The sequence below is a fragment of the Carassius carassius genome, chromosome 10 (genome assembly GCF_963082965.1).
Source record: "Carassius carassius chromosome 10, fCarCar2.1, whole genome shotgun sequence".
NCBI lineage: Eukaryota > Metazoa > Chordata > Actinopteri > Cypriniformes > Cyprinidae > Carassius > Carassius carassius.
This window is the reverse complement of record NC_081764.1, coordinates 25561919-25589421: the sequence shown is the minus strand read 5'-3', so window position 1 is coordinate 25589421 and position 27503 is coordinate 25561919. Positions and strand designations below refer to the sequence as shown.

At 36.1% G+C, this 27503-nt stretch overlaps 1 protein-coding gene across 1 annotated transcript in view; it reads right to left on the bottom strand.

Moving 5' to 3' along the window:
• Positions 1-8737: 8737 nt before the first annotated feature.
• LOC132151343 (poly(rC)-binding protein 3-like) overlaps positions 8738-27503 on the bottom strand; it is a 40677-nt gene continuing 21911 nt past the window's right edge. The window contains exons 9-13 of the mRNA XM_059559440.1: positions 26784-26825; positions 26459-26534; positions 24195-24247; positions 23914-24083; positions 8738-8865 (exon numbers count right to left, since the gene is read on the bottom strand). Of these exons, the coding sequence (XP_059415423.1) occupies positions 8811-8865; positions 23914-24083; positions 24195-24247; positions 26459-26534; positions 26784-26825 (396 nt within the window). The 3' untranslated portion in view covers positions 8738-8810. The remainder of the gene's footprint in view (positions 8866-23913; positions 24084-24194; positions 24248-26458; positions 26535-26783; positions 26826-27503) is intronic.

The following is a 27503-nucleotide window of genomic DNA, read 5'->3' as shown; positions in this document are numbered from 1 at the left end:
TTAATAAATGAAGTCTCTAACAGCTATTTTCCTGTTTGACTCTGTAAAGCTGCTTTCACAGAACCAATTGTAATTGGTAATAAATAAATAAAACCAATACAGATAAAGGTGACTTGACTTGTGTGTCATAATCATTATAGTCTCACACATGTCTGGCATAAAATTTGCTGCTGAAGTTTCACTATTATGTAAACGATTCACTGTTATGTTTTAATGTAATGTATTGAACTTTTAAACATTTGACTGCCAAGGAAATGATAAAATATTTCAAGTTCTGTACATTAAATAAATAAATAAATCTGATATAAATCTCAATGTTCAGCACATAATGCTTCCCATCACTTAGCTGTCAGAGATTTCATTTATCTTCCAAATGCTCTGTGAAATCACAAGTTAACATGAAACAAATGTGCTACCGTTACTGATATAACCTGACAAAAAGCTATTTTTGACAATTCTCGTTCTCGGTAACACTTTAGAATACTGTTTCTTACTTACTGCATAACTAATAAGGAATTATTGAAGAACAAACAGGTAATTAATTATTTATTAAGACTTAACTCACTACTGTTAACTACTAAGGAAGATGTGTTAATCACCTGTTAGTTCTTCAATAATTCCTTATTAGTTATGCAGTAAGTAAGAAACAGTATTCTAAAGTGTTACCCAATTTTCATCTAAAATGGAAAATGCATTTTTGTCACACACTACACACAGTGACCAATCCACATAGAGTATGGAAGCACATGGGTAGCGATATTCAATTTGCAATGTAATATGCAAAATGACAATGCAATATGTAAAATGGCAATGCATTTCTGTATTTACATTTACATTTTCCAATACATTTGTGCAACATTTGGTGCAAAATGAAAATGAAAATTAAATTACATCATTTTCATTTGGCATTTCATACACCAGTTTTAATATGTAAAATGAATATTAATTTTTACGCTTTATAAGTTGCAAAATTAAAATGTATTACAGAAACGATTAGACATGTATAACATGTTCAAGCAAAAACTGTGGCAAAATGATCATTTAAATGCTATTTTTCTTAAATGCATTAACACTCACAGTCAAGACACTTACGATTGCATTTTCATTCAGTGTCCCGTAATGAATGTAGCAAAATTCAATGTGCACATTGAAAATGCATTCCGAGACGATCACTTGTCCGCCCCCTCCCAGCATGTCAATCACTGCGTGAACAAGGCGGGGCTTGCAGAAGGTCTGAGACTCAAATCTCAAGAAGAGGATTCAAGTGAGAGAACATGGACAAGACAGTTGGCCCGTGTACGTTTTGATAATTTCGGTTTATGGCTTCAATATTTCATTCGCACTTGTGGGCGGCGCTGAAACGCTGCTTTCATCTGATTGGTCGAATCGCTCCAGCTTCAGCTCGGTCTTTTAATTCTTTCAGCAGAATAAGACTCAGTGCGAGTGAAGCACTGTAATGTCTGAAACTACACTCACTGTTAATTAGCATAATATTTGAATCAGATGATGCTGGCCACATAATTCGTGCTGCACTTGCAAGAGACCCCGTTAAATTATTTCTAGGTTATAGTATTGTATAAATATTGTCCCACTGATAAAAACAGTGCAAATAGTTCTGTCTCCTTGGATAACAGTGAAGTGGAAATAAATATAGTTAAATTTATGAAATAAAATAAAATAGGATTTCTTGGGAAGGTAAGTCTGGCCAGTTATACAGCAACACGAGTCAGACGAGTCTGAAGATCTGAGCTGAATTTGGTGAAACATTAAAGTTCTAGTCTGTGTCAGTTACTCTCATAATAAATAATAATAATAATGTTACCCGTATTTTTCGGTATAAGCTGCATCAGTCCAAAAACACGTCATGACGAGGAAAAAAACATATATAAGTTGCATCTATTCAGAACCAAGAGAAAACATTACCGTCTACAGCCGCGAGAGGGCGCTCTGGGGTAGGCTACAGGAGCACTGAGCAGCATAGAGCTAATTTTAATATTTTTATTTCAGAAATGTAATAATATTAATTTTTACAATTATTTATTAATGTCACACACATACCTAGTGCCTTATGACTTAAAAGATGAGAGTGGTAAATGTTACAGACATGCAGTGGTGGACGAAGTACACAAATCAAGTACTTGAGTAAAAGTACAGATACATATAATAAAATATTACTCCAGTAAGAGTAAAAGTACTCCTTTTTCAATTTTACTCAAGTGAAAGTACAAAAGTACTCGATTTTTTATGTACTTAAGTAAAAAAGTACTGAAATTTTATATAGGCTACTTAATTAAATTTTATATTCGCACATATTTTTAATAATCCTACTGCTCAAAATACCTGGGATTTTTCCCAAAATAACAACTATATGGAGTCAAGATATGTTTTTGTTGTTGATATGGACTACGCTGATGAGAGTGATGTTAACTGTGAAAGCTTACACTGTGATGTACATGAGAGAAAACAGAGATGACCATCTGATTTTCACCAGTAAGAACAAAGTATTTTAAAGTTTGTTGTTTTACAGAACATCACAGTTAGGACTATATATGACATGATAATAAGGCCTGAAGTTAGGAAGAACATTTTAAAGGAAAATATAATTATAGAGGTTTATAAACATAGAGGTTTTCAAGAGCTGGTGTGAATAAATATAGATTTAAGCTCAAAGAGACGTGATAGGCTGCACATGATTTGATATTTTATTCGGACCCAGAATACAGCGAGATGAACATCACAGAGCGCTGAACTCTCCTGTGTGTTTCATTCATACTCGAAGCCGGAGGGCGCTCTTGCGCAGAAAGTCATATCAGGAAATTCCAAATATGGGTCAAAAGCGTCCAGCTATCGCTGTATGAAAGCAGTTTTTACACAGAAAAAAAAAAGGCCAGAAACTTTTGGAAACACGAAGACATTAAACATACGATTGCAATAATATATGGTTTTTCAAGTCATCTTCATCAGGTGATAAATAAAGTATGAACAATGCAGTGCTAATTGATAAAAACATTTTGTAGTATATAAACAAATCATTATTATTTGTTATTGTCCAGCAGTTATAGATTTCTAAGCCAATTAAAAGTTAGAAATTTGAGAAAAATTTAAGTTGCCTATTGTATCCACTACCAGTCAACAGTTTTTGAACAGTAAGCTTGTTAATATTTTTTAAAGAAGTCTCTTCTGTTCACCAAGTCTGTATTTATTTGATCCAAAGTACAGCAAAACAGAAAAATGTTGAAATATTTATATTAATTATATATATATTTATATATATAACCTATTTATATTAACTGTTTTTTATTTGGATATATTTCAAAATGTAATTTGTTGAAATTTCAAAGCTGAATTTTAAGCATCAATACTCCAGTCAGACAATCCTTCAGAAATAATAAAAAAAAATAAGGTTTCTTTGATGAATAGAAAGTTCAGAAGAACAGCATTTATTTTGAAATAGAAATCTGGATCTGAAATAGAAAATTATGTCTTTATCATCACTTTTGATCAATTTAAAGTGAAGTGATGTGACATACAGCCAAGTATGGTTACCCATACTCAGAATTCGTGCACTGTATTTAACCCATCCAAAGTGCACACACACAGCAGTGAACACACACACACTGAGAACACACACCCGGAGCAGTGGGCATCATTTATGCTGCGGCGCCTGGGGAGCAGTTGGGGGTTCGGTGTCTTGCTCAAGAGAACCTTAGTCATGGTGTTGCCGGCGTGAGACTCGAAACCACAAAAGAGTCCTTGCTAAGTAGAAGTGTTCATTTCTATAATTTATTTTCCAAAAAACTAAAATTATATTGACTGTAAGCTTTTGAATGATATATAGTGTACAATAGGCTTGGGCGGTATCCAAATTTTGATACCGTCAAACCTCCTCCCTATTTTACCTCAGTATACGGTATTACCGTGAATAATTAAAAAATGATGACGTAAGGCTGAGACAGCATCACCAAACTGTTTGCTTGTGCCTAAACCATTCAGAAACTGAATACCAAACACTAATACTGAAACAATAACAAAATTGCATGCACAACAATATTAACAACTTTTATTAGCAACAAATAGCAATAGTCAAACATAATTAAATTAACATAAACATACAGAACAGTTTTTGCGCAGAGACGCGCACACAAATCAATAAAATCACTGTGCATGGATAGTCGAACATTCGAATATTCGTTCTGCTCTAATTATTCCATAAATAAAAGTGATATTCAAATTGACATATTTTTGCTTGCCATAAAAAAAAAGTCCACAATAAAACCTAATTCGGTCACTTTCTGTGATTCTCCACGGCATATTTGAATATGTATGCAAGCAAAAATAATTAATGAATGAATAAGAACTGCTATCTTCTACAGTACTTCAAATATGCCGTGGATAATCACAGAAAGTGACCGAATTCAAGAACATTGTTGCGGCATCTCTCAAGCAACGAATAAACACCGCTAACTTGGAGAATGCAGTGAAAACTCTTCTCGCGTCTGCCCTAGACCCTCGGCACAAACATCTCAGGTTTCTCGATGAAAACATGAGAGAAGTAAGAAAAAACCCCTTTTTTGAACATTATCAGAACATTTTCCTTGATGCGAGTGGTGCGGATGCAGCCGCCATCATCAACGATGAAGAGGATGAAATGCCCACTCGTCGGAGAAGGCTGAGCCAGTTCTTCAGCGATTATTACAGAGACTCCAACCGAGACGAGTGGGTACAGCTGGAGCCATGTATTCCACCAGATGAGGATCCCATTCAGTGTTGAAACGAAAACACGAAGCGCTTCACAAAACTTATTCGCTTAGCACACCGTTATTTGTGAGTCCCGCCAACGTCTGTGTCGTCAGAGCGCGTTTTCTCCGCGGCCGGCCTTAATGTTAACAGACTAAGAAGCCGACTTTCTCCCAATCATGTTTACATGCCCGTATTTCTTAACAAGAACATGTAAAACAATAGAAAAAAAAAGTAAAAAAGATTTGCTGACAGTTTCAAAGTTAAGTGTAAGCTAAATTCTGTACGATGTCAATGGCCTAATTGCTGCAGGATGCTTTACGTTTTTTCTTTGTTCATTTTTTTTTTTTTTTTGCTTTTAATCTGTACTTTTGTTTGTTTGCACGCATTGTTAAAGGTTTTCAGCTACAAAACACGATGTGTAGCTAATGTTCAAGCTCATTGTGTGTAGCTAAGCTTGTTCAAAAATGACAGAAGTTATAAATGTTGCTGAAATATAACGTCTGTCTCATTAAACTTAATTTAAATAAACGAATATTCTAATATTCGTTTTTTGTGAGCTCAAAATTATTTGAATGTGATATTTGCGGGAAACGCCCATCCTTAAAAATCACACTGCACGAACAACTTTTAATAACAAAGAGCAGCTTATAAAAAAAAAGCAAATAGACCCACAACAGTCAACCAGAGTTGAATTAAAATAAACATCCATATTATATATATATATATATAATGAAAATTATTGAAAAGCAATAGGTCTAAATAAAAACTTATTCTTTCCAGTCTTCTTTCCAAAAACGTTTTTAATTAAATCCATATAAAAATATCTGAATCCATTAAATAAATAAAAAAACACAGTGCCAATAGGAACGAATGGCAAGTGGCATACAATCTAGTCAAGATTTTTCGCTAGGGCACGTTGTGGACCGACAACTTTACCTGCGGTGCTGAAAACCTGCTCCGATGGTGTGCTTGTAGCACAGACGCACAGGTACTTTCGTGCCACTCGCGACATCTGGGGAAAACACCAGGCAGCATTTTTCCATGAATGAAGTGGGTCCTCGTCTCCTTGGCTCCAAACAGTAGGCTGTTATATCAGCTCCGACTCGGTCCTTTACGTTGCCGATTCCGACAGGACCTGCCATTGCATCGGCTTTTTTTTTTTTTTTTGCATCTCTTTCTCCTCGTCTCGTTGTCACGCGATGACAACCACGCATATGCATTTTTAGGTATTAAATAAATTATATTTAATATTTAATCCTTGTCTCCTATACAAGTGCAGTGTTTTTTGTTTTTTTATTGACGGTATGACGGTATTGAAACTGATACCGTTGCTATTTTTAGATCCCGCGGTATCATATTACCGTATTACCGCCCAAGCCTAGTGTACAATGCTGCAAAATCTTTTTATTTCACATAAATGCTAATTTTTGGATCCTTATATTCATCAAAGAATAGGCTACTGAAAAAAATACTCATGTTTTAAATATTGATAATCAGCAAATCAGCATATTAGAATGATTTCTGAAGGATGTGACACTAAAGACTGGAGTAAAGATGCTGAAAATACAGCTTTGATCACAGGAATAAATTACAATTTAAAATACATTCAAATAGGGAAAAAAGTTATTTTAAATATAAAAATATTTCACAATATTACTGTTTTTTGCTGTACTTTGGATCAAATAGCAGGCTTGGTGAGCAGAAGATACTTCTTTAAAAACATAAAAAATATTAGTGTTCAAAAACTGTTGATTGGTAAACTATATAGATTAAAGAAATGTTATATAGCCTACATATATAGCATATATATATATATATATATATATATATATATATATATACTATATAATTTCTGTCCCCCTCACTTCTGAAAAGATGGCTACGCCCCTGGATTTTTTTTCCTTCTCAAACCTTGTCTGTGGTGTAAAAACACCCCTGGCCAAACAGGGTGCATCTCTTCCCACTTTGATAATTACCGTAGTTACTTTTCTCCCCAGATGTAATCTATCTATATATATAGGTGGTTGAATAAAAATATTTGGACAATATATATAAAAATTACCTCAACTTAGCACCAGCAAGCTTGTTAGCTAGACAGTTAGCATCAGCTAACAATATTGACTTATTTTCAGTACGGTTATGAATAAACATTCATGTCTGTCTACTCGTCTAGTTAATCCAAACGTTACTGTTGATAAACAATATAAAAACAGACGTCACATAGGGATGGTAGCATTTTAATAAAACTGTTAACATTGCGGCAGCGGGGAATTTGAACGTGCATGAGTTATTGTATTTAATCTGTGTAATTTTAATGTGTGTTTTTTATTTATTTATTTTTACCTAAAATTGATGTGTCTGCATCATCTGCACTCGAGTATTTCAGTGGTCTTAAATAGATCACTCTTTACAACGGATTTAGTTCCCAAACAACTGACAATTTTGACCTAAATATGATTTTCAGTTACAATAATTAATCCAAAATTTCGACATTAGTAACTTACTTTTAGCAACATCAGACCATTTTGGTGTCATAATTGGTTACATGAGATGTCATACTGTATAGAAAGACTGCAGAGACATTCAGAATAGCAATGCTTGTAAATTCAGACCCTGTTATATTGGTATGAATATACAAAACATACATGTTCACTTACATGAACTCAGTGTATTCCTATTAAGAACTCTTGCAATGCAGTAAAATGGCATTTTGTGTCACATATAAATCATCAAATAAAACCTTAAATAGAAGTCAACACCAAAATGCATACATGAAATAGTTCTACATTACATTTGAACTCATCAAAGCCCATTTCTTTGATATAAATAAACATATTGAACAGAAAACGGTTAACATATACGACTTGTGAATCCAACTTAGAATGTAATTACGAGCTATTGAGCTCAGTTTGAAAAGAAAACGTAAAGACCTTGAGCTGTTGTTTCATCCATCTGGAACGGGGTGCACATTTGACAAGCTAAACAGTGGGTGTGTGAGAGGAGGGGCGCTGGACGAGTCAGGGCTGGCAGCGTGTGATGGGGCACACCTGATAGAAATGGAGCCTCATCACCGCCGCTGTTGAAAAGCCCAACGCCACCTTTATCCCCGGTTTTATTTTGATTTTCTGTTAAATCAATAAAAGCCTCTCCGAGGCCTGACGCCACGCCCAATGTGTCTGTCTTGTGCTCCTCCCGTCACACTTGCTTCCTTGCTGTAGGCTATAATCACCGATGCATTGCCAAAAACGGTCAATTCTTCTGTGGTCCACAGCTGATAGTTAATCTTCCTTTTGTCTAGACTACTTATGTCTGTCACTTTCAATTATTCACATTATTGCAGTTCACAACACCGCATTAAACAAAGATGTAAACAAAACACATTGCTTCATAAACTATTACAATTACTTGAAGCACAGTCAACATAAATGATGTTTAGCAAAGTAAAATGTCAAAAGTGAAACAATCAGTTCTTTTTTTTAAAGGCTGTAAAATCATTAAATCACATGATTAGATCATCTGGTTTGTAATTGTATACAAATATTAAACAGACAATTGTTTCGGGACAAGAATAAAAAGAAAAAGGATATCATGCGGTGTAGGAAATATATATTTGTTACAAATTATAAATCAGCATTGAATCTGCACAGGTGTAACCATAATTAAAATGAACTTGAATACATTTTTAAAAAACTGTAAAATACTGAGAGAACATATAAATAAATAAGAGCAATAACAACTGCTAGACATTCAGCATGCTAATGTTCTTTACTAAAACTTAAAACTATATCTAATTAATAAGATAAGTGCATCATATTCTTGTACACAGACACAATTCCAAAATTGGCTAAACACAGGCTGCTTATTAGAATACTTTTTACTGAAGAGACCCATCAGTGTAGACAATAAATACATTTTTCAGAGAGGCTTGGGTGAAGCTTTGTTTTGTTTTTCTGTTATTTTATGGAATGAATATTGAACTGGTTTTATTACACTGATTGTTTTAAGGAACACTGATAAGGCCCCAAAAATAAAGACCAGAACGCCTTAGATAAAGAGAGCATAATATGATTTCAGGAGGTTGTCATGGTTGAAGGGTCAGTCCACATGGCTGCCACATCTCTGAACCTGCAAAGAGTATAACGGCAAAAACGTAAGTATGCACAGCAAAAGGATCAGTGACCAATAAAACTGTTCATGACAAGAAAAAGAAAAAAAACTTAGAATTTGGAATCTTTGTATTTGTGGCGTTTCAGTTGTTTTTGATATATTTAAACCATTTTCAAGATATATTTAAAAATGCATCTAAAAAGAAAAATGTTATGTGGTGTAAGCAAAAATGAAAAATATACACTACCATTCAAAGGTATTTTTTTTTCTTAGAGAATTAAAAAAAACAATTCAGCAATAATGCATTATTGACATAATTATATTTCAGTCTGAAAAAAAAAAAAAACATTCCAAATTTCATTAATACACCACAACAATTTTGGACTAATTATACACTGAACAAAATTATAAACACAACACTTTTGTTTTTGCCCCGATTTTTCATGAGCTGAACTTAAAGATCTAAGACTTTTTCTGTGTACACCAAAGGCCTATTTCTCTCAAATATTGTTCACAAATCTGTCTAAATCCGGTGTTAGTGAGCACTTCTCCTTAGCCGAGAAAATCCATCCACCTCACAGGTGTGGCATATCAAGTTGCTGATTAGACAGCATGATTTTGGCATGAGTTGTGCTTTAGGCTGGCCACAATAAAAGGCCACTCTAAAATGTGCAGTTTATCACACAGCACTGTAACAGAGTGAAATGTCAGTCACAGTTTTTCCATATACTTAGGGTAATTTAATTCAAAATTCTATGTTTTGTGCAGATGCAGATGCGCAATTGCATGAAGAAGTAGTTCAGTTTGGATAGAGGGAACACATGTTTCTTGGTTCTACCTTGAACTGTTGCTTGACAAAGTCCTAGTTGAGAAACCTTTGGTTTTAAGCTTAACGTGAGTATATTTGAATATTGGCTTCTTTCATTATTTAGAATATTTTTTCACTTCAAAAATGTGTGTTTGGATACATGCCTGATTGTGACTGTGTTCAATCAAATACTGTTTGGAGTGGATGCTTTTGTGTTGGATTCCTTTTTTTGAAGGATCTTTCATCTGCTAGTCGGGAGTTGTTGTCCCGCTGTCTGGTCTCTGTTTCCCTGAGTCTCCACTAGTGGTCTCGCTTCCCCATAGGCACCTCACCGTATGCACTACAATTCCCACAAAGCCTTGTCCCTTCATCACAGTAATTGCACTCCTGTTAATTGCACTCAGGTCTCTTAACTTGATAGTCATTACCCTGTAATATGGTTTACTATAAATAAAAAGTAAAACAAACAGGGTTCAAATAATATGTTTCTGTTGATGGATGCACATTCTGGATTCCCAGACATTACAACAACAGCGATGATAAAATAAAAAAATTAAAACTCGATTCTCGAAACTCGAAAAGAAAACTTGTTCAATACTAATACGAACACTGGATCAGTGCATTCTCTTAAAGTCACAGTCTTTATATTAATCCAACAACAACAAAGAAATCACTCACTGCTCTTGATTAAAAAGCTTTTTTTTTTTTTACTTTAATAAAGAGTAATCTTTAATTTATAGTCCAAAATGCAATGTTTTACATTTGATTACTTTATTTAATTTCTGTACCTAAAAACTAATGCAAGACCTATATAAAAAAAAAACCTGAAAGTCAGTTTATTTTATTTGTATCTTAACTCTATTGTATTTGTGCTGTTGCTTGTAGTTAGAATATTCTTAATAATATGATATTATATATTTTTTGAAAGTATAATTTTTCCATAAACATAGCAAATACAACGGTACCGAAACCGTGACTCTAAAACCGTGAAACAAACCAAACTGTGAGATAGTTTAACTGTTCCACCCTAATATTTACATAATCATTTGGCAGATGGACACTTTCATTCAAAGCGACTTACAATAGATAAAATCTATTTAAAAAAAATATATACATATATATATATATATATATATATATATATTACAAATGTATATAATGATAGATGTTTTAAAAGAGCATCTTAATGACAAACTAGCACACTGTTTTACATATGGGGATACAGTATTTTTTTTGTGCCAAAATTGACGAGAAATTGATTGTCCATTTCTAGCCTACAATATGTAGCCTAGTGTACAATGCTTATTTATTTTGAAAGTGACGAAGGAAGCAACAGTATCACTAGTGCTGCTAGTGCTCCTGCTGTTGAACAAGAGGGGGTGGACAGTTCAGCCTTTGAGTTAGAGCAGGAACCTTCAAGTAAAGTTTAAGTTATAAGCAAAACTAAACATGCTGGCTACTCTTAGAATATGTGCTTTTATGATTTATAAGGTCATCAGTAGTAGGACTGTGATCATTGGGACATACAATTGATGGCTGCATAATTAATATAGATTATTAAAAGTGCTTATTTCATATTGCAGAGAAACTCAATGTGTAGAGTGAGAGAGAGAGGGGGATAAAGGGAAAGATTATAGAGACCGTGAATGGCTTGATACTTCTTGATACTTCATTTGATTATTTTGCCCATCCACAGTCTAAGGATTTTGATTTCTTTTTTAAGTATAACACAATTCAAACAACTGAAAGAGCCAAAGAGTTTATCAGTCTGGTGGACACATGAATTTGGTGGTGGTGACTGCAGCAACAGAGGTGGCCTGGGGTGGAGTCAAATTCCCGGCATGATTTACTGTCCCAGTCCGCCACTGGTTGTGAGGCTGGTTGGATGTACTGCCAAATTCTCTGAAATGCCTTTGGAGACTGCTTATGGTAGAGAAATGAACATCCAATTCACGGGCAACAGCTCTGGTGAACATTCCTGCAGTCAGCATACCAACTGCATGCTCCCTCAAAACTTGCGACATCTGTGGTATTGTGCTGTAACTTTTTTTTTTTTTTTTTTTTTTTTTTTTTAGATAAGCCACAAATGAGGGTTCATCATTAAGATCAAATAAAGCATTTTATGACCTTCAGCAAATAGTCTCTCTTTTGTTTTGTTGTGTTTTATTCCCCAAATGCTAAGTGTGTTCAAGTGAAAATTAATTATACAGAATAAAGAAACGAATAAACCAACATCAAGACTTTGTCCTTAATTTTAAACCCAAGAAACCATCTTATAGTTCTTATCTGAAAAAAAAATGATCCATTCCTTGGCAAAAATTAGATTTTCTTTCCAAAGAAAAACATTGTGTGCGTTGAAATCTGTTGATCTACCTTATAGTTGACAACTGTTACGATCGGAACCCAGAGAAACACAGGAGACGAGAGATCCAACCGCAGTGTGGTATTTAATGGGTAATCCAAATCAGAATCCAACAAGCAGGGGTCAAAACCATAAATCCATCCAACAATAAACAAACAGGGAAGGAGCAGGAACTGGGTGACGGAATGAAAGGACTCCATGAAGACAAACAGAAAAAGACCGGTAAAGATGCTTTGTCAGATTTAAGTTGAACAGCGGTCCAAGCGCGTGCCGAACAGTTTTTATAATATAAATGTAATTCTGACTGACCTGCTCCCTTACTGGCGAACATGGCTGGGATTTTGCAACAACTTGCTGCATCTGTGGCCAGGGCTTTTCTCCTTTTTATACGTTGCGACTCTGCTCCTCCTTTGCGTTTACGCTCCAATTTTTACGCGATTTTCTAAGATAGTAGGCTTGTTCGACTTCATGGAGCTCTGCGCAAACCGATCGTCGGCTGACTTGAAGCAGTGCATGCCGGTTAGAAATTTTGTCCGACTTGATACAGCGCTGACGCCACGTGACTGTGACGTGTGCCATCAAAGTACCGCGAGAGTGATTCGAGAGTAGCCGGAGAACTCAGCCAGCGCAGCTTCTGAAGAGCGGCTGCACAGGTTCTGATGACGACACAACTGATCCACGATTGGCTGGATTCACTGATGACACCGATGACGTGCGTTTCAAGTTTATTGCGAGTTGACTTCAGTTTCAGAAATTCTCATGTGGACTTTTAAAACAGTTCAATAGGTTTTTATGTAGTCTTCATCTTATAAATCATATTTATTAAATATTGTTTTACTGGCTTTACTTTATTGTCAATATCAAGTTTGTATATGTTTATTTTGCATGACTTTCTTTTTTTATACAGACATTTTACAGTATTCAGTAGCACAACCTATTCGAATGAGCATTTTTAATAACTAAAATGTTCATCTTAAAAACATACAATCTAATGTGTTCATAAATGTATGCTCCTATACAAATGATACATAATACATTATGTTCCTCCATTTGTTTGGTTTCTTCATATTGTCTAGTTTATTTTGCTGTGTTTATACTTCACCTGCATGTGGCTAGCAAACTGCTAACAACCTTCTGTAACTTCAACTTAACAACTTGACAACATTCTGTTCACTTTCAAATAGTTGGTCTAAATCACAATATAAATCCAACAGAATTGTGCTTTTCTGTATATGAAAATCAGTGGTGTTATGTTTAAAATTTTAAAAAGAGCTCAGCAGGAGGGTACTGTAAATCTTGTTGCTGAAACCTTCTTAAAAAACACATACCATTACCCACCAGGGAATTTTTTTTATAGGTTACTTTTATCATTTTGTATTAGCAGAAACAACCATGTCATACTGCTAAAGTATATATCCAATATGTTATCTTGTTTTGGAAGACACCCTTCCAAAACACCCCTTATACACACATCTTAAACGCGATCAAGTAAGCAAACGCCACGTGATCTGCCATGACTGACGTAATTGCAGCAAACTACGGGAGCCACAACGTGTCCGGCTTCATATCTCCGTTTGCAGCTCCTCCCCACCTGCACGCGGCTACTCTCGCCGATCGGTTGCATCCAGCCGCAGCCGATGTCGAACACACCTAAAGCCTGCCTCTGGATATAGCCAATTAGGGAGTGCTTCGCTGATGTTTGCTCCAGTGTTGCCAGGTCTCGCAAGACAAATAAGCAACCAGGCCTGTGAAAACAAGCCCAAAACAAGCAACTTTTTCTACGGACACCCCCCCCCCCCAGGTTCTGGGAAAAGAAAAATAAATAAACTGTGTGCATGGTTTTACAATTCGTGGGGACGGATTTTAAACTGTGGGTACAGACTGTCAATTTACATCCATGTGGACAGATTGGTAAACTGTGGCAGTCTTACAAAACTGCACACAAGGTACAGTTTATTTATTTTTCTCCCCCCTGAGCTTCAGGACAATGACCACAAGAGGAAGTTGAACCACCTTTTAACATTATTTAACATTAGAAAACTGATGGGATATTAAATATAGACTGATGTACGGAGTACATTATATACACAGTAAACATCTGATAATTAAAAAGTCCAGTCAGTCACCATCAGTCGCAACTCGCGCGCATTTATTTAAAGTTTACGTCACTCAATGACGACATTTTCCTAACCAGAAAAAAAAAAGATTGCCCTGCTCGAAGGGGGGGTCCAAGATGGCTGCCTAATCAGATGTGTTTGTACGAGCTCCTGCACCATATGTGCTTAGATAGTGCAAAAAGGACTTTTAATTAATTGTATACTGCCTGTATGCCATTTTGTTGCTTTTTTGATTTGAAGACTACCTTTATAGTGTCACCATGGGGCGTAAACGCGGTCATTTGAGTAACTCTTCGACTGATGCTAAGGAGGCTAGCGTTAATACTAATGCATGCTCACCAGCCAGTAGCGGTCATGATTACGTTGTTTCTTGTGCAAGCAAGGAAAGTGCGTTCTGTTTAGTGGAAGAGGAGTTCCCTGCGTTGCCTATCACACCGAGTAAATCACCGGTCATAAAGAAGAGAGCAAGTGACGACACTCGAGCTGATATCTCATCGCAGCTATTAGGCATAACACAGCTGATCAACAGTCGCTCAGACGGAATTGAAAGAAAGATCTCAGACATGTCAGCTGAATTAAAGGCCGTTGTTGAGAAGGTTACTACTCTTGAGCGGCGAATGGATGGTGTTGAACGACCTGTGGCTCAGTTGCAGCGGAGGATGGATGATATGGATACATATTTGAGAAGGCGTAATTTGAGGATATCCGGAATTCCTGAATCTGAGCGCGAAGATATTAAGCTTGAGGTTGTCAAAATCTGCCAAAAAGTTTTCCCTAGTGAAAAGGACAAACTCTCAGATGTTATCGACGTGGTCCATCGTCTCGGGAAAATGCAACAAGGTGGCGCAGGCGCGGATCGTCCCAGGGTGACCATTATGCAGTTCTCCGTTCGCTCTTACAGAGACGCTATCTGGAAGGCCGTGAAGAATTCTTCCTTTCTGAAAGAGAACGGTTTGCGCTTTATGGAGGATTTTTCAGCCGGAGATCGTGAAAGGAGAAGGAAGCTGTGGCCAGAGGTCCAAAAAGCGCGTGCAGAGGGGAAGACGGCATATTTTGTTGGAGGCAGAGCTTTCATTCAGGGGCAGGGTGAAATCTTGTCTACTTAAAGTGCTTTCATTTTAATAATAGGCGTCGCCTATTTTGACTTGGACTGATCTGTCGTGCACTTTGTAGACATTGTTACGGGTTTGTTTTATACATTTAAGAATCTGCCAATATTTTCCATTACAGTGTTCTTTTTGTAATTTTTGATATTTAACATGGTGCTGCCTTTTTCAGCATTTTTTATTTTTGTGACCTACTTTCAAAAATCTAAGTCTATAGAGCGCTCTTAAAGCGGGTTAATTGTTCCATTTTTTGTGATTTCAAATGTCTTTTTCTGTTGTGTCTTTAAACGCCAGGGGTTTAAGAAATGTTGTTAAACGCAAGGCCTTATTTTTTTTTTCTAGACAGTTTGGTTCTGATTTTGTTTTTTTTCAAGAGTCTCATTCTAATGATAAAGATGTTAATTTTTGGAAGTCGCAGTGGGGTAATGAGATATGGTTTTCTCATGGTTCAGAGCACTCTGCAGGCGTTTCCTGTTTAAAAAATAATTTTGCAGGGGATGTGTTGCATACATACTGTGATGAGTATGGGCACTTTACTTTGTTAGTTCTAAAATGTTATAATGTCAATCTTATTGTTGATAATTATTATGGTTATAACTCTAGATCTGAGAATGATCAGCTATTATTTGTTTTGGAAGATAAGCTTACTGATTGGCAGTCAAAATTTCCAAATGCTTATTTAGTGATTGGTGGTGATTTTAACACTGTCCTAAATGAATCTCTTGATAGGTGGCCACCTGGTCGCCAATCAAACTCAAACACAGCTTTGAAAGCTTTTATGCATAGATTAGAGCAGGGGTTTTCAAACTGTGGGTCGCGACCCACTCGTGGGTCACGGAATGGAACAAGGTGGGTCGCACAAAGTCACTTGGCTGCAGCTAATTTTGCGTTTCAATGACACACAGACACTAACACAGTTCAGTCTAGGGCTGCACGAATGTGACGAGTGGGGCGGGGCCTAGTGCCATGGGAACAGAGCTAGGCCGGTGGAGTGATTGGGAAATGAGCAACACTCACCGGTCTCAAGAACCACGGAGGAGATCGGAAGGATACAAAAGAGGAGCGATGACAGTGAAGGACGAGAGAGGACCAGGCCTGGGTTTTATTTTGTGTTTGTTTTTTATTTGTGCACGGCAGTCATCCGTGAGGGGCTGTCGCGCTGTTTTGTGTTTATTTGGTTATTAAAACTTTGTTTGATTGTCCGCCGGTTCCCACCTCTTTCCACGAAGGAGTCATCGAGGCGGTGGGCTGGAGTGAGTTCGTCCGTCCCCCCGGCAACTCACTCCAGCCCACCACATCGAGCACCCTCGGCGGCAGACTCCTTCGCCCTGCTCGATGGCACTGCGGATTCACCCCAGCGGCGAAGGATCTTCGGCAGCGCGCCCCTCCTTCCTCCCTGGCTTCGGCACCAGTGTAAAACATTAAAATCTTCACAATCACAGGAAGAAGGAGGCGGGAACTGGGAACCCACTCATCACAACGATATAGCCCACCAACATTAATAATGAACTGCAATATCCTTAGTGTGATTTTCAAATTGCAATTAAGTCCGTGTGCGTTGCGTGTTTTGAAGGTCTCAGAGCAATGTCATTAAAAGGTTCAATCGGTCTTTTTTTACCTATTTCACAATTATTTTAATCTCCAAACTGTTTTAGATAGTTCTGCTTTGCTTCTTATGCTTTTCTAAAAAAGTGTTGGATTGTGCTCCGTTCTCGCCGACACACACGGAAGGATCATGAATGCAACAAAACACAGCAGCGCAGATTACACTTCACTGGAGTGAGCCTGCTTCACGTTTTTATGGACACTACATATTTTAACGCCAGTAAACAAAAATTAAAACTTGTAAATTTGTAGTGAAATTTTCAGTTGTACTCTAAAATAAAATGGTTATTTTTCTTAAATACTTAATTTCTGTCATAAAAATTTTAAGTAAGATTAGGTTTAAAGTAATTTCACTCGTTGTTTTTTTTTTTTTTTTATATTTTGGTGGGTCGTGAAATATATTACACTTGTCTAGGTGGGTCGTGGAATGGAAAAGTTTGGGAACCACTGGATTAGAGCTTGTAGATATCTGGAGGGTTAAAAATACATATGACAGAGAATACACGTGGAGCAATAAAAATTCATCTAGACTTTAACGAATTGATTTTTGGTTAGTCTCTAGAAATTTAGATAAAGATCATATTTCTGTTGATATTTCTACAACGCCATTAACAGATCATAAGGCTGTCTCTATTAAATTTATATTTTCTCCTGAAGCTAGATTTATCAAAGGCTCCTCTTATTGGAAAATGAATAGTTCGTTACTTAATCATAAAGAGGTTAAGTCAGAGCTGGGAAGACTTATTGGCTTTTATTGGAGCAAAGCTAAACAAGAAAATTATTTTGGTTTAAATTGGGAATTGTTAAAACATGAAATTGGGAAATACCTCAGAAAGTATAGTGGTAATTTGGCTAAATTAAAACGTCTCGAAGAAGTTAAAATTGTTAGTGAAATCTCTTCTATTACCAAGATCTTGCCTGAAAATTTGTCCGATAGTCAAAGAACTCATTTAGTTGATTTACAAATTAAGTTGGATGATTTGTATAAATTAAGAGCAGAAGGTGCTTTTATTAGATCAAGGCAAAGGTGGCTTGAGCATGGAGAACAAATGTCTTCCTATTTTTTTAAGCTTGAGAAAAATAGGGCTAAACATAATTCTATTTCTCAATTAAATATTGGAGGGGTTGTCTCAGAAAATCTTAAAGAAATTTCCCAATTTTGCTACAAATTTTACTCTAATTTGTATCAATCTAAATTTAATCTAGCCGATTTGGATAGTTTTAGTAAACATCTTGGTAATGTTAGGACTATTAGTCATGATGATCAAATTTTATGCGATTTGCCAATTTCTATCGATGAGGTTAAGGACTCAATTTCACAGTTAAAAATGAACAAGTCGCCTGGTAGTGATGGGATAACGGCTGAATTTTATAAGTTATATTCTGAGCTGTTATCTCCATTCCTCCTGCAAGTGTATACAGAGAGTTTAAACTGCTCTGAGCTTTCTGTTAGTATGAAGCAATGTGTCATTTGTTTAATACCTAAACCTAAAAAGGACATTCTTCTCTTAGACAATTGGAGACCTGTTAGCCTTCTTAATAATGACTATAAATTGTTTGCTCTTATTTTCTCTAATCGTTTTAAATTGGTCTTGAACTCCATTATTGATGAAAATCAGTCAGGTTTTATGAAAGATCGTCATATCTTTAATAATATCAGACTGGTTTTTGATCTCATTGATTACTCTGAACTTATTGAGGACGATAGTTTAATTCTGTTTTTGGATTTCTTCAAAGCTTTTGACACAATTGAGCATCCTTTCATTTTCTTTTGTTTAGAGCGTTTTGGTTTCGGACCTTTTTTTTTGTAATGCGATGAAAACGTTGTATGCTGGGGGAAATAGCTCATATTTCAATAGTTAAATTAGGACACGGCACTACACAGAGATTTTTTTTAGAGCGAGGTGTTCGGCAAGGCTGCCCAGCATCCGTATACCTCTTTCTTATTGTAGCTCAAGTCTTTTGTCATTTTATAAAGGAAAGTAAGCTTGAAGGAATTCATATAGCTGGTAGAAATATTTTAATTAGTCAATTAGCAGACGATACAACCCTTTAAAAAAAAATCCAACCCAGGTTCATCAGGCGATTAAAATTATTCATTTGTTTTCTAATGCTTCAGGTTTGTACCTTAATATTAAAAAATGTGAAATTTTAGATTTAAAAAATTCCTCCCTTTTATCTTTGGATGGTATTCCTGTTAAAAAAGATGTTAATTACTTAGGTGTTGTCATTTCGAAAAATGAACAAGATAGAGTTTCCCTGAATTTTAACCCTGCCCTTGAAAAGATTAAAAGAAAATTTAACCTTTGGTTATTAAGGGACTTGTCCCTGAGAGGTAGAAATTCTGTCAAAAGCAGAAGGAATTTCTAGACTGACCTATATTGCTTCAACTATACATTTAGACAATAATTCTCTAAATGCTATTGATCGGACTTTATTAAATTTTTTATGGAAGAATCGTGTGCATTATATTCGTAAATCTGTTGTCGTGAATTCTCTTAAAAACGGTGGACTTGACTTTTTGGATTTTTCTACTTTAAATAACACTCTCAAAATTAACTGGTTAAATTTTGTCTGAATAAACCTTCTTTGTGGAATTTTATTCCTAATTTTATTTTTGACCAACTCGGGGGTCTTTCTTTTCTACTAATGTGTGATTATAAGATTGAGAAATTACCCGTAAAACTATCTGCTTTTCATGCTCAAGCCTTGTTGGCTTGGAAATTGATATACAAGCACAATTTCTCTCCGCAGCGTTATTTTATTTGGAACAATCGTTGTATTCTGTATAAGCACAAATGTATTTTTTTGAAAAGCTGGTTTGATAAGGGTATTGTTTTAGTTTCTCAGTTGTTTAATACTCAAGGGTATCTCATGACTTATGATGAGTTTCTTGAACACTTTAATTTTCCTGTGACTCCCAAGGAATTCTCTCTTGTTTTCTCTGCGATTAACTCTGGTATTACTTCTTTATTTAGAGATGTGTTATGGGTTGACATGCCCATAGTCAATCTAACTGATACAATGTGTGGTAAAATTTGTTTTTCACAGACTAAAAATAACAAATCTATTCGCGATCTGTTTTTAAAGGAGGTTACTACCAAGCCTTGCTCTATTGCTTATTGGGCTAAATTTGTTAGAAACTCTTGGGAAAGTGTTTGGCTATTGCCTCACAAGTTTTTTGTTACAAACAAGGTAAAGGAAATTTCTTTCAAAATTATTCACAAATTCTATCCTGTTAAACATTTTCTTAGTAAATTTAAGAAGGATATTGATGTTTCTGTTCTTTTTGCTCTTTGCAATTGGAAACTGTATCTCACGTCTTTTGGCACTGTAGTTTTGTTAAAAAGCTGTGGTATGACGTCTCCGTGTTTATCAAAGAAAAGGTACTCTCTAATTTTATTTTACTATTTGAAAATGTAGTTTTTGGATATTTTACTCAGGATAATGTGAATAACGAAGCCTTTGTTATTAATCTGTTTATTCTTTTAGTTAAGTTTCACATCCATAAGTGTAAATTTTCTAACAGAAAACCCTGTTTTACAGTGTTTTTTAAAGAATTGGAAAATTACTTTTGTACTATTCAAAGTAGTACTAATAGAAAGATAACTAAAACTGTCCGTTTATGTTCTGTCTTCAAAATATTTGAGTAATGTAATGGTCTTGCCCTTTTTTTTTTTCTTCCTTTATTTCCCTGGCTTTATTATTTTGTCTGCTGTATTGTTCTGTATATGTTGTTAAGGCATAATAAAAAAAAAAAAAAAAAAAAAAAAAAAGGATGCACAAATATGAAAAAAAAAGATTGCCCTGCTCTGCCTCTGATTGGCTACTCGTTGCAATCTCGGTCCGAGCCAGTTAGAAGCAGGATGTGGGTGGGAATATCTGCTTGATAACTTATTATGGAGCTGGGAACAAGCCCAAATAAGCAACTACACTTTAGAAACAAGCCCAAAAAAAAAGCGACCCGCGACTACCAATATTTGTAAGCGACTTTACAGAAAAACAAGCCCAAAGTTGCATATAATAAGCGGACTTGGCAACACTGGTTTGGTCATGTGGTGGTGTCATTTTCACTCCGCGATCGCCTGATTCGTAGATCCTATGGAATTGCATTTAGTTCAAAAATAATGAACGTAACTTTATAAAACTGAACGTAACTTTTTCAGAAACTATCAAACATATGCCATTACAAAAGAAAAAAAAACACCATGAAAATGAAAAAAATTAACTCAGTCGCACAAATGTAACTGGCTCTTCAAATATGCTTCATTTTTGTTAATGTTTTTCAAAGATTCGTTTTCGCTGATCGTGGATTCTGAATGCATTGCCACAGACTTCGCTTTTGCTTCGCAGTATTTCGTTTGGAGTTTTGACACAAACTTCTCGTGGGGGCGGGGTTAACAGTGATCTACTCTGATTGGATAGTGAGCTTTTGATGGACAGGTGCTCTCTGACCGGGAAGTACAGACGCCACTCAGTGGCGCGCGCCGCACATATGGAAAGCTCTCGTGGTGATTAAATCTGGTTTCTACCGCAAAAAATTATTTTTTACAGACAAAGTGAAAGAAATTGATTTTAAGCTCATACACAGGTTCTACCCTGTGAAGAAGTTTATACAAAGATTTAAATCTGACATTGATCTTACATGCTCTTTTTGTTCGAGTTCTGAAGAAACTGTACACTTATTTTGGTCATGTCACTACACTAAGAAACTTTGGGATGACATTGGTGTGTTTGTCAAGTGTACGATTTTGCCAGACTTCTTAGTACATATGAAAAAACATTATATTTTGGTATTATGACCCCACAAACGAAAATATCAGTTTTGTTATTAATTTTAATTTTTTCCTAAACAAATTTCACATTCACAAATGCAAATTCTCCAACTGTAAACCTGTCTTCTCTGTTTTTCTAAAAGAAATGGAAAACTATTTGAATGTAGTCTCAGTGTCTAATAAGAAAGGACTATTAGAATTTGCTCCGCCTTTGATCATGTGTGATTTTGTTTAGATTTTGGCCCTTTTTCTTTAGTTCTATTTTATTCTTTATTGTTTTTTTTGTGGTTGATATTATGTGATGTATTTTTATACTTTTGTATGTTTTTGTTCTCTGCATTAATAAAGAAAGAAAAAGAAAAAAAAGCTCTCGCAGCGATTTGCATGCAATTTGGTCGTGCCTTGTATTACTAAATACGTAAATACTATTTGACCTTCGATCGTCTCAGTCTGTAAAGATGAGCTCTCAGGAGAGACGGAGCGGCAATATCTTCCTCTTTTTGTCCTTCAAGGCAGCTTGAAGTAAGCTTGTGTTACTGAAGTAACCGATAACATCGATACAAGTTTTTCATGTTACAGTGTGCAACAGTTGTTGCGGGATAATTATTGTCATTCAGTAACACAAGCTTACTTCAAGCTGCCTTGAAGGACAAGACCTCATCTTTACAGACTGAGACGATCGAAGGTCAAATATTATTTACATATTTAGTATACAAATCACCGCGAGAGCTTCCCAATATGCGCGCCACTCTCTGGGGCCACTGACTGAGTGGCGTCTGTACTTCCCGGTCAGAGAGCACCTGTCCATCAAAAGCTCACTATCCAGTCAGAGTAGATCACTGTTAACCTCGGCCCCACGAGAAGTTTGTGTCAAAACTCCAAACGAAAAACTGCGAAGCAAAAGCGAAATCTGTGGCAATGCATTCAGAATCCATGATCAGCGAAAACGAATCTTTGAAAATCTGCATGCTCGTCGTCCTCATCGGGGTCTCAACCTGACTTTAGTTTGTTGTCGTAACTGATTTGAGTGGGCAAATGCTTACATTCAATGGTGTCTGGCACTTTGGAGAGGTGTTCTTTTCACGGATGAATTTTTTTCACTGTACAGGGCAGATGGCAGACAGCGTGTATGGCATCGTGTGGGTGAGCAGTTTGCTGATGTCAACGTTGTGGATCGAGTGGCCCATGGTGGCGGTGGGGTTATGGTATGGGCAGGCGTATGTTAACGAACACAGGTGCATTTTATTGATGCCATTTTGAATGCACAGAGATACTGTAATGAGATCCTGAGGCCCACTGTTGTTCCATTCATCCACGACCATCACCTCATGTTGCAGCATGATAATGCACTGCCCCTTGTTGCAAGGATCTGTACACAATTCCTGGAAGCTGAAAACCTCCCAGTTCTTGCATGGCCAGCATACTCACCGGACATGTCACACATTGAGCATGTTTGGAATGCTCAGGATCGACGTATACGACAGCATATGCCAGTTCCTGCAAATATATCTAGCAACTTCGCACAGCCATTGAAGAGGAGTTATTGCACTGTGTGAGGCAAATGGTGTTCACACCTGATACCCCCCCCCCCATCCGGCCCTCCCAATAAAGTAAAAAACTTCACATTTTAGAGTGGACTTTTACATTGGCCAGCCTAAGGCACACCTGTGCAATAATCATGCTGTCTAATCAGCATCTTGATATGCCACACCTGATATTTCTTGAAAAGTTAAATCCCAATTCTGATTGGTTGATTAGAATGTTGTTCCAGGATCGACAAGGATGTTGATCCAGGAACATGCTGTACTTGGTGAAATCACGCTCACGCCTGTGAGGTGGATGGATTATCTCGGCTAAGGAGAAGTGCTCACTAACACAGATTTAGACAGATTTGTGAACAATATTTGAGAGAAACAGGCCTTGTGTACATAGAAAAAGTCTTAGATCTTTGAGTTCAGCTCATGAAAGATGGGGTTGTATTTATAATTTTGTTCAGTGTATTAATAAGAAGAAAGTTTTTTCTTGAATACTAAATCACATATTAGATGATTCCTTAGGGAATACTGAAGACTAGAGTAATAGTCATTGCAAATAGAGTGTTGCCATTTCAGAGTAAAAATTCAGCATTGAATATAAGACTGTTAGGACCGTTAGCATAATAACACTGTTATAAAATTTTAGCTTTTTGGTGTATATTTAATATTTTCTCCCTATAAAGTATAACAATTAAAATGATTAGTTTACTATTAAAAAACATCTGTTTTTACATGTCATTGCTAGCTTTGAATCTCACCTGGCATTTATGAGGTACTGTGCCAGGGTGATGTTGGCAGGTGTTCCAGTAATGGTGATCTGACGGTCTGATGACCCCTCCATGGCATTAGCAATTTTGATCTGAGCCCCAGACATTTGACGGATTTCATTAATTTTTGTGCCCTGACGTCCGATAATGCAGCCTATTAGCTAAAAACATAAAACAGACCGATTAAATTGAGTTTGGAAAATCAACAACTCTTCCTTAAATTCTTCTTTATTACAATAAGAGGGTTACTGAGGACAAAGGATTATGCTCACATCATTTGGAATGGTGAGTTCATGAGTACTGGCCTGTGAACTGGCATCCAGACCTAGAAACAGAAAGAGAGTGAGAGAACTGAGAAACATAGAGAGCATTTCCCCCCCAATATTAACCATGTTAAAACTGTACACTGTAAAAATTGTTGTAATTTGAATGATAAAAGGCTAAAAAATGCTACAGTAAAAAACTGTTAATTAGTTAATGGTAAGTTCCCCTTAGTATATATGGTGGAAAACCGTAATAAATGTAATGGGACATGTCATGTAATTTTAAATACTGTTAATAAAAAAATAAATTTACAGTTTTGGAATTGAAAAAGAACAAGTCTTCTTGTAATTTACACTGACAAATACAGAAATGGACATTGCCAGAATTCCCTGTGTGACACTTTTTTCAGGGTTTTTCCTTTTTTTTTCTAATCAGTTAGGTACATTACGGTTTATGTGACTTTTTTTTACTGTTCATTTTTTTGTTTAAAATGTAAAACTAATATGCTGATTCTGGCAACCACAGCTGTTTTTTTTGTTTTGATTTTTTGCTACATGTGTAGCATATTTCTTAATATTATATCTTTGCCCATCCATCTAGAAATGTTTGCATTAGGGAGAGGTTAATTGCTACGTTGGGTAGTATTCTTTCAAAAGGTACCACTTAGGCACAAATATGTATACTTTAGGTACTAATATGTACCTTTAAGGTACCCCACTAAACATTGGACATCAGATAGACGTGCAGATCATGTCTATATTAGGTCCGTCGGTCCATGGCCATTTCTGAACATCTATTCGACGTCCAAACTAGGTCCACTATTTGGACGTCCAAACATGACCCAACTTGGATGTCATCTTGACGTTCAACATTTGATCTTTGAGCTGGGTAATTTTTTTGGACGTCATTTGGACATCTATAACAGGTGCAGGAAATTTACATGATTAATATGTAATACTTGTTTTATAGGGCCTATCAACATGATTAATACATGAAGAGTTCAGATGGAAAAGCCTCTAAGTGCCATCTTAAATTTTCTTCTAGAATGATAATTTTTATCAAGCTTGTATATTTAAGTTCAATAATTTCACTTAAAAGGCAATGCAAATTACCTATTAATTGTCATTTAAGTGAAAGAACTTAACTATACAGGCTTTATAAAAATGATCATTCTAGAAGAATTTCAGATGGAACTTGGAGGCTTTTGCATCTGAACTCTTCACATACAGATTATTTATAAACATTTCTTTACCTGGTTTATTTAAAGTAGCCTATCAAGTTATTTCTTTATGCATACATGTATTTTTGCATGTATATGTTTATTTATTTGGAAATGCAATGTGTGGGAAATTATAGTTCAGAAAATAATTTAATGGTAGCATATATTAGGCCTATGCTCCTTATTTCTAATTTAAAAAGAACCAACAGCAGCTAAAGGATAGGCGAGGACAACTCTCTATCAAGGGCTTTGGATTTCAACCAAAGAGACAAATGATGGCACAGCTTTTCAGCCTGCATCGCTGGTGAATTTATTTTTGAATAAAGATGAAAATGTTGATATTGAATGGTGATTTATTTGTATTTGTATAACTGTAGTGTTGTATGTGGTCCCATGTTTCCAGAGGGTGGAGGACATGTTTTATGTGCCAGTTAATTTTCCTGTAGCTTTGTTTGTCTCAACAGCTAGTTTCAACAGAAAACGCATTACACCTTTGTATGCATCTCCAGGTATCAACTGCTGCTGAGACAATCAAGTGGAGATTTTGGAAAATGATCTAGTCCCATTTCAGAAGGTGGCATACTGTTCCAGATCATTTTGCATTCCTGTTGAAACTAGAATTTAAGCAAAACAACGCTACAGGAAAATTTACTGGCATGAAAACATGTCCTCCACCCTCTGGAAACATGGGACCACAGTTATAGAAGTTATAAAAACGACGTCCAAAATAAGTCTAAATTTGATGTTGAAAAGACGTCCACAAACGACCACATTTGGACTATAAATAGCCCTTACACAGAGGTCGCACAGACGTCAACATTAGATGTGCGGAAGACGTCGAAAAAAGACTTGGCCTGGCATTACAAAACAACCCCTTCAATGGACCGAATTTGGACGTCTAAAATTTACATGAAAAAGAAGTCACTCCGTCGTCACATTGCACAGTGGGACTAGTATGCAACCCATCCAGAGGGAGAAGAGTGAAAGACAAAAGTTAATGACAGACCTACAGGTATATAGTTAAGGGTGTGTAGCGGGGGGTTGAGTACGTACCAGGAAAAGCGGGGGTGGTCTGTCCGAGGGAGGTAAAGGGGGTTTGCTGCATAACCAGCTGATGGAGCTTTGTCAACTGCTGGGCAAGGGAGGAGGATCAGTACACTTAAGAAGTTATGATTAAATAAAGAAGTCCTGCTTGGACCTTTACAAACTCATCTAGACACTAACAAGGGGAAGCTGTGAGAAATCTAATTTTTGACACTGCCTTCTATAAAAAACACAAAAATATCAGTTGAATGAATTTTAGTAAAGCAGGTCATGAAAAAAAAAAGGTTAACAAGAACCCTACACTAAAGAAAGAAGGAATAGAAGTTGTACTCACGTCTGGGTGTGGGATGGCATATTGTCCCTGAATGGTGTAGGCCTAAGAAAGGAAAAATAATATTCAATGTACATAACAGAATTCAATATCAATGTACTGTACATACAGCCAGAGGTACATAAACTTTATAAATGTAGTAATTATATTTAATTCAAATCACATTTTACATGTGCAACACAAGTGAAAACTAATCAATTTCATGGCCTGAATTAACTTTGTGACACAAAATTTTACATTTAAGTTACAAATACATTTTTGTACATATAAGGGGTACTTTCACACTAGCACTTTTGGTGTGCACCCGGGTTCGAATGACGTCAGAGTTAGGTTCATTTAGATGTTCTTCTTCGTTTCATTAACTTATTTTGCACAGAATTCTAAACCTAAGGTCCTTCCATTTTGTGCACAAAAGGGTGAACGTACTTTTAATTTTGTGGATAAGAGAAAACAACTTTCATGGAGATTATCAAATACATATATTTTAGTCCATGACAAGAATTAGATGAATGAATGTCTTTGAATGAGATACTGTACTGTATTTCAACTTTGAAAAGGATCTGGATTATTTGTCCACAAAATGTTATATTAATTCCTTACATTTATATAGCGCTTTACTAGGCACTCAAAGCACTTTACATAGTCAGGGGGTATCTCCTCATCCCCCACCAGTGTGCAGCATTCACCTGGATGATGTAATGGCAGCCATGTTGAGCCACAACG